General features: G+C 44.3%; 1 protein-coding gene across 1 annotated transcript; it reads right to left on the bottom strand.

The window, feature by feature from the left end:
* Positions 1–6,653: 6,653 nt before the first annotated feature.
* On the bottom strand, positions 6,654–8,079 carry LOC125541444. The gene is made up of 4 exons (XM_048704858.1): positions 7,940–8,079; positions 7,373–7,837; positions 7,140–7,288; positions 6,654–7,065 (listed from the first exon to the last, which is right to left on the bottom strand). The coding sequence occupies exons 1-4, from the start codon at positions 7,991–7,993 to the stop codon at positions 7,008–7,010; spliced, it is 726 nt and encodes a 241-aa protein (XP_048560815.1). The 5' UTR covers positions 7,994–8,079; the 3' UTR covers positions 6,654–7,007.
* Between the last annotated feature and the right edge of the window lie 479 nt (positions 8,080–8,558).

Raw genomic sequence — 8,558 nt, 5'->3', positions numbered from 1 at the left:
GGGATGCGATGCGGGATGCATATGCAAGATTTGACAAGGAATGAATGAACCTGGCCTCAACATGGAAATCCAAGTGTGCCACTGGAAATATGAGATGAAATCGCTTGAAAACGATATAAAGAACGTCGGAATCGGAGTTACGGTTTGGAAATGGCAAGCAATTCAAATATGACCATGTTCTGCGATTTACAGCAAGTAGCCATCTAAATGCAACAAGATGAACATGCTACAACACCCAAACATGGCAACAAAATACATGGCAGGGACGCATTCATGATGCTTAACAAAAGTCTAGCACTGAGCTACGGCCAATTCATCCATTAACAGGTTCAAACAAGCATGGAAAAAATGCATATGGCAAACAGATCTCAAACTTAGTGAAATTAACACTTGTCTGGAATTTCAGATCAGATAGCACTCTTCGGAGCAACAAAACTATATGCTATAGGATCTGAACATGGCAAAGTAAAGCATGGCATGGAGCTACTCAAAGAGCTTAACAAAAGTCCCTTAGTGACCTTGAGCCAAAAGGGATCAGAAAATACAATTGCAAGCATGTGAACATGGCAAAAACATAATCAGTTCTCAGACTTAGTGAAAACTGAAGCATGCTGAAAACAGATATCAAGTAGGCATGTTTACAAGCTTGATGCACTCACTACGGAGCAAGTCATGACAAGGTAAGCATACAACCATCAAGAATACACAAAATGCAAGCTAGACATGGCAAGAACAATAGCATAGCATGCACGGATCAACTACAACATCATCGGCAAAATCGCTAACAAGTAGACAATCTGCCCAGATTCACGAAGTAGCAAAAGTAGAGCTCGATTGACTCAAGCTAGGGTGCTCCATAATTGCAAACAAGGACATGGATGGATAGAGAACTACAAGATTAACAAAACATCCTTACTGATCATCCTCAAAAGAGGCACGGATCACTAGGAAACAACATGAACATATAGCCATATGAGATAAACAAGTCAAGGACTTAGTGGAAATGCTAAGTCCCTGAAATCAGCATTACCAAGTGCCTCACTTTGCAAGCTTGTTCTAATCACCACACACATCACAAAAATACATGGGTTGCACCTCTGGAAATATGGCAAAACCCTTAACAAAACATATGTAGAGCTCAAGGGCATATCATGCACACAATAATCATGGCAAAAATGACAAATATCTAAATGGAGCAGCAGATCTGACAATTATCTCAAGTAGCACTCTTCTAATAGCATTTCGGGCATCAAGATGAACTCAAATGAAAATGATGCAATGGAATGAAATGATGTACTCTCTGAGATGAACATTTTTATATGCTATATGCCAAAAACGGAGTTACGGATGTGAAGTTACGATGCTATGAATTGTGAGATATAAGCATGTCAACTACTGTAATCTTTTGCACTTATACTTTCCTGGTCTGTTCAACGATGTAGGTGTGCATAGGCGCATGAAGGAAAAGAAGCCTCGGATGCTATGCATGGACATCTGTGATTGCCCTAAACACTACACAGTTGGTAAGTGTTATTTCTGTATGATCTATTGTTTCTGCTGTTGGATGGCTGCATCAAATTAACTTGTTTACTTTTGTTTCTAGGCTATAATCCAAACTTTAATGCTAAATGGATGTATTCAAAGAAATTTAAGATGTCAATGTGTGCTCAGAAGCGTCTCAAGCATTATGTTGAGTCAGTTAAGCCTGCTATCAGCCACTATGTTTGCGAGATGAATAAGACTTTTGCCAAGCTCGGGCAGAGAATGGTTTGAAATCGCCAAAAACATTTATATTTGCATTAGCATATTAGTTTATCATAGCACATGACTATAGGCCTGGTGTTTTTTGTAGTACTTTTCTGCTTCGTTTACTAAGGAGTATCTGGCGGATTTCATCACTACTCTGGTTGATGGGGTGAAGATCAAGCTATCATCTGGACGTTGCGTAAGCCGTGTTCGCCTTATTAATGGTGTGGACAATAGGGCTACCATAACACAGAACTGGGGTGACTTTGCAAAGAAAGCAAAGCTGACAAAAGAGGATATCTGTGTTTTCTCCCTTCGAGTTCGCAAAGGGAAACCAGAATTCACCGTTCACAAGATCTAAAAAGGTTTGTATATGCATTGTGTTTTAGTCTGTAAAAGGATTGCTATTTTATTAGCTGGTCTAAGCAAGCATGTGCATTTGCAGGTGCCTACAACGCAGCGTTTAAGGAGGAGTATGTCAAGGTGCATTTGCAGGTGCCTACAACACAGCGTTTAAGGAGGAGTATGTAAGCTGTTCTATAAGGGCATGTATATATATATATATCCATGTCTAGTTATAGTTTCAAGTTTAGTTATGTTTAGTTGTTGCATGGACTCTAGCTAGGTGTGTTGGCTTGCGCATGCAGTATGCGTTTCTTCTGCTAGCAATCTCTTCATCATGATGGTTATGTAATGCAATGATGATCTGTAACACCCTCGATGCGACTATATCTCCCATGTGTCGAGGCACGACTTAGAGGCATAATCGCATTGAAGGCATATGTCGCAAGTTAGGCAATCTTCACAACATCCCATGTAATGTAAATAATAAAGGGGAGATAACATAGTTGGCTTACACTCGCCACGTCAATCAAGTACATAAATAACATTACATCATTCAAACACTCATGGCCCGACTACGGCGCCAAAATAAAAGATAACCCAACATGCGACACGGCCCCAATCACCCCCAACTGGGCACCACTACTGATCATCAGGAAAGGAAACATAGTATCGTTGAGAGTCCTCGTCGAACTCTCACTTGAGCTCGAGCGCGTCGTCTGGAGCGGAATCATCAGGCCCTGCATCTGGTGTAATAGTAATCCGTGAGCCACAGGGACTCAGCAATCTCGCACCGTCGCGATCAAGACTATTTAAGCTTATAGGTAAGGCAAGGTAAATATGTGGAGCTGCAGCAAGCGACTAGCAAATATGGTGGCTATCCTGTTCGCAAAAGAGAGCGAGAAGAGGAGGCAAAGCGCGAGCGAGAAACTAGATAGCAACATGCGCAAACATTACTCCAACACCGTGTCCACTTCCCGGACTCCGACGAGAAGAGGCCATCACGGTAACACACTCAGTTGATTCATTTTAATTAAGTTAAGGTTCAAGTTATCCACAACCGGACATTAACAAATTCCCATATGCCCATAACCGCGGGCACGGCTTTCGAAAGTTCAAATCCCTGCAGGGGAGTCCCAACTTAGCCCATGACAAGCTCTCACGGTCAACGAAGGAATAGACCTCCTCCCGATACGTTCCGATCAGACTCGGTACCTCGGTTCTTCAAGACACTTCGACAGGTTAAAACAAGACCAGCAACACCACCCGAATGTGCCGACAAATCCCGATAGGAGCTGCACATATCTCGTTCTCAGGGCACAATCGGATAAGCAATCCGTACAACTAAAACCAGCCCTCGAGTTTCCCCGAGGTGGCGCTGCAAGGGGCTCTAGGGTGGACCAACCCTCAGAGGAGCGCTAGCCCGGGGGGTTTAAATAAGATGACCCTCGGGCTCCGGAAACCCAAGGGAAAAAGAGGCTAGGTGGCAAATGGTAAAACCAAGGTTGGGCATTGCTAGAAAATCTTTAATCAAGGTGAACTATCAAGGGGTTCCCATTATAACCCAACCGCGTAAGGAACGCAAAAATCCGGGAACATAACACCGATATAATGGAAACTAGGGCGGCAAGAGTGGAACAAAACACTAGGCGAGAGGCCGAGCCTTCCACCCTTTACCAAGTATATAGATGCATTAAGATAACATGGCAATATAATGATATCCCAACAAGTAAATAAATGTTCCAACAAGGAACAACCTCTAATCTTCACCTGCAACTAGCAACGCTATAAGAGGGGCTGAGCAAAGCGGTAACATAGCCAAACAACGGTTTGCTAGGACATGGTGGGTTAGAGTTTTGACATGGTAATTTGGAAGGCTTGAAAGCAAGTGGTAGGCATCGTAGCATTGGCATAGCAAAAGAGCGAGCAATCTAGCATAGCAAAGATAGTAGTGATTTCGAGGGTATGATCATCTTGCCTGCAAAGTTGTCAGAGTTGACTGGATCCTCGAAAACAAACTCAACGGGCTCCTCGTTAGCGAACTCGTCTCCCGGCTCTACCCAAGCAAGACAAACAAGCAACAAGGACACAATCAACCACGTGCAAGGATCAAACAATATGATGCAAAGATGATATGCTATGCGGGATGCGATGCGGGATGCATATGCAAGATTTGACAAGGAATGAATGAACCTGGCCTCAACATGGAAATCCAAGTGTGCCACTGGAAATATGAGATGAAATCGCTTGAAAACGATATAAAGAACGTCGGAATCGGAGTTACGGTTTGGAAATGGCAAGCAATTCAAATATGACCATGTTCTGCGATTTACAGCAAGTAGCCATCTAAATGCAACAAGATGAACATGCTACAACACCCAAACATGGCAACAAAATACATGGCAGGGACGCATTCATGATGCTTAACAAAAGTCTAGCACTGAGCTACGGCCAATTCATCCATTAACAGGTTCAAACAAGCATGGAAAAAATGCATATGGCAAACAGATCTCAAACTTAGTGAAATTAACACTTGTCTGGAATTTCAGATCAGATAGCACTCTTCGGAGCAACAAAACTATATGCTATAGGATCTGAACATGGCAAAGTAAAGCATGGCATGGATCTACTCAAAGAGCTTAACAAAAGTCCCTTAGTGACCTTGAGCCAAAAGGGATCAGAAAATACAATTGCAAGCATGTGAACATGGCAAAAACATAATCAGTTCTCAGACTTAGTGAAAACTGGAGTATGCTGAAAACAGATATCAAGTAGGCATGTTTACGAGCTCGATGCACTCACTACGGAGCAAGTCATGACAAGCTAAGCATACAACCATCAAGAATACACAAAATGCAAGCTAGACATGGCAAGAACAATAGCATAGCATGCACGGATCAACTACAACATCATCGACAAAATCGCTAACAAGTAGACAATCTGCCCAGATTCACGAAGTAGCAAAAGTAGAGCTCGATTGACTCAAGCTAGGGTGCTCCATAATTGCAAACAAGGACATGGATGGATAGAGAACTACAAGATTAACAAAACATCCTTACTAATCATCCTCAAAAGAGGCACGGATCACTAGGAAACAACATGAACATATGGCCATATGAGATAAACAAGTCAAGGACTTAGTGGAAATGCTAAGTCCCTGAAATCAGCATTACCAAGTGCCTCATTTTGCAAGCTTGTTCTAGTCACCACACACATCACAAAAATACATGGGTTGCACCTTTGGAAATATGGCAAAACCCTTAACAAAACATATGTAGAGCTCAAGGGCATATCATGCACACAATAATCATGGCAAAAATGACAATAATCTAAATGGAGCAGCAGATCTGACAATTATCTCAAGTAGCACTCTTCTAACAGCATTTCGGGCATCAAGATGAACTCAAATGAAAATGATGCAATGGAATGAAATGATGTACTCTCTGAGATGAACATTTTTATATGTTATATGCCAAAAACGGAGTTACAGATGCAAAGTTACGATGCTATGAAGATGAGAAAAATATTTAGGGACTTAGGGAAAAAGACAACCCCTAGGGTTTTCCAGATCCAGGTCTGGGGCGCGGGAACCGAGGACCGCCGGGGTCGGCGCCGGAGTTGGACGGGGGAGCCGCCGGAGTTAGACGGGGAGGCCGCCGGGGAAGGGTCGGCCGGGTCTTGAGGAGGCGGAGGCGGCGGAGGGCGTCGCCGGCGTCAGCGCGGCCGGGCGCGGTCGCCGGAGCCGGGAGCTCCTCTCCCTGGCGCGGGCGCTGGCAAGGTGAGCTGCAGCGGCGGTCGGCGTCGAGGGCGGCGGCGAGCGAAGAGGTGGCGGGGCGCGGATGCGCGGCGAGGAGGCCTGGCGGCGCGCGGCGGATGGGCCGCGGGGGCCGGCCTCGGGCCTGGCGGGCCCTCGCGGTCGGCGGCGAAGTGGGCTTCGCCCAGGACACATGGCGCGCGCGGATTGATCGGCGGCGGTTGGCGGACACGTCCGCTCCGTCCGGACCTGTCCGGCGGCGGCGGAGGAGATATTTTTTTAGGGTTTCGAGGAGGGGATCCGAGATTTTCGAGGAGGGGCCTTTAAATAGAGGTGGAGGGAGATAGGAGAGTCCAAATGAGGTGCGGTTTTCGGCCACGCGATCGTGATTGAACGCTCTAGATGATGAAGAGGGTCTTGGTGGGTTTTGGGCCAAATTGTAGGGGTGTTGGGCTGCAACACACACGAGGCCTTCTCGGTCCCTCGGTTAACCGTTGGAGTATCAAACGAAGTCCAAATGGTATGAAACTTGACAGGCGGTCTACCGGTAGTAAACCAAGGCCGCTTGACAAGTCTCGGTCCAATCTAGAAATGTTTAATCCCCACACACGAAAGAAAGGTAGAGATGACCATCGGAGGAGAACGAAGCGCCGGAATGCAAAACGGACAACGGGGAAAATGCTCGAATGCATGAGATAAACACGTATGCAAATGCAATGCACATGATGACATGATATGAGATGCATGACAATGGTACAACACACGGAGACAAAGACCCGAACCCGAGAAAATAAAATAACTTAACGCCGGAAATGGCAAGAGTTGGAATACAAATTGGGAAAGTCATATCCGGGGTGTTATAGATCGAAACCATGAAATATGTGTGAACTATGGGCTCTTTGCTAAGGTTCCAATCTTGTTTGTTTTAAGGCATTAAGTATTTTGTGTTTTTTAACTGGAAAAAAACTGGAGCATGCTGTTGGAGTTACCATATTGAATAGGGAGTACACAGTATTTCATAACATCTGATTAAAGCCTGGATTTGTGTGTCCAGGTATATAGGAACCTAGATCCAGCATAATACTTTGTAGCAAAAGATAGCAAGCCTTGGTGGTCTCTTTTAGCTTGCTTGCAAAAGTGCCCTGGTTGATGTTGAAATAGCTGGTCACAGCCCATCGTCGTGGGCGAACAATGCCCTCTTTGCACCTCTCTTCGCGGCCAATCTGTGTATGGTGTTTTGTTAGTTAGCGAAAGAGGGAACTGGTCAATAAAAAACTCAGTGTTGTTAGTATTTTACATAGGAGCTTCGTCCTCTCCAGTTCCTGGGGTTAACTTGTTGGTGATTGGGAAGGAGGCAGGCATCACTTCGCTTGCTGGTGTGTTTGTCATGCCGCTGTGAATCTGCGGATTTGCCTCAGGTGATGTAACAAATTCTTCATTGGGTTCCTGAGATTAGATAGAAGACACATAGTCATTTTTCTGCATGTGGAAAGTTGCAATACAAACCGAAACAATTCATGTTTAGTATACCTTAGAAAGCGGTGTGTTGGGAATGTCATCGTCGAATGAAAGTACTGATGCCAGTGGCTGCACCCCATCCCTTCCCATGTTTTTGATACGCTTTTTAAGCTGTATAGAACACAACTCGAAACCCCATGACCAAGATGTTGCCTGTAGAAGTTCTCTTATGCATTTCTTTAGTGGTTGTAGGTTTGCATCATCAAAGACAACTATGTTGTTCTCTTGCAGATAGTTTATAGCAGATAGATTAGCTGATTCAGCAGCTTTTAGCGATGTACTTTCAAAATCTCCATAGAACATCTTTGGTTCTGTGACTTCCCAGCCTCTATGAGGCGATAAATTAATAGATATAGATGCAATCAGCCCATGTTCACCCATGTCAATCTGGTCATGGTCTACAATTGTCAGCCCTAGTGTGTTCACGGCTTGTTCAAGAAGGTATCGTTTGCTAACGGTAACACGAACCGCTGACATCTGCAGATTTCGAATTAAACCTGGATGAATCTGATGCTTGATTTTGAAGCCTTACACATGCCCAGATGTGAAGTACGGAATGAAATTGTTTTAGCTGCTTACCTGTGGAAGACATTTGACCATGAGCTCCTCGTCCAATGGAGATTTTGAATTCATTTCTTGGCTCCTAGTGTTTGTGGCAAGATCTACGGGGATGTAAGCCAGAGGCGGCTAAGGGGTTGGTAGGAGGAACTGGGGATGGATGTGGTAGTGATAGATAGAAACCCTAGAGGCTATGAACGATTCTATGTATGCTGTCTTTCGTGGGCCTGCTAGGCTTTAGCATGGGCCATTTGGAGACCAGGCCGAAGGTTTTTTTCCTTTTGTGATTTCTGGCTCCACATCATCAATTTATTTTCTTGACTATATGGATGTAGGTATTTACATTAATTTTTTTTGCTTCGTTTGGATATGGGCAATATAAATTGTATAAGCAATAAGAACTTTGAAACCACCAATGGTATTTGATATGTGTCTACCAGGGATGTAATAGGCATAGATAACATAAACCCATACATTTCGAATGAAATGATCAGCAGTGCTCAAATATATAGGTAGGTTAATTCTTGGTCTGAACGTGGTCTAAGTAGAAAGCAAAAGTACAACTCGGTTCATTACTCCTTGCAGGTCATACAAAAGGTGATGACAACTTTGAAAGGTCTAGCCTAGGGCATTTTCCATC

The sequence above is a fragment of the Triticum urartu genome, chromosome 2 (assembly GCF_003073215.2).
Source record: "Triticum urartu cultivar G1812 chromosome 2, Tu2.1, whole genome shotgun sequence".
In the NCBI taxonomy this organism is placed as follows: Eukaryota; Viridiplantae; Streptophyta; class Magnoliopsida; order Poales; family Poaceae; genus Triticum; species Triticum urartu.
Note: the sequence above shows the minus strand (reverse complement) of the source record. Positions and strands in the feature narration are given on the sequence as shown.

Coding starts and splice junctions, on each gene's coding strand:
- LOC125541444 (XM_048704858.1), bottom strand. CDS start 7,993: ATGAATTCAAAATCTCCATTGGACGAGGAGCTCATGGTCAAATGTCTT. Junction 7,289..7,372: donor CCAACACACCGCTTTCTAAG/GTATACTAAACA, acceptor ATCTAATCTCAG/GAACCCAATGAAGAATTTGT. Junction 7,066..7,139: donor GGAGAGGACGAAGCTCCTAT/GTAAAATACTAA, acceptor CACCATACACAG/ATTGGCCGCGAAGAGAGGTG.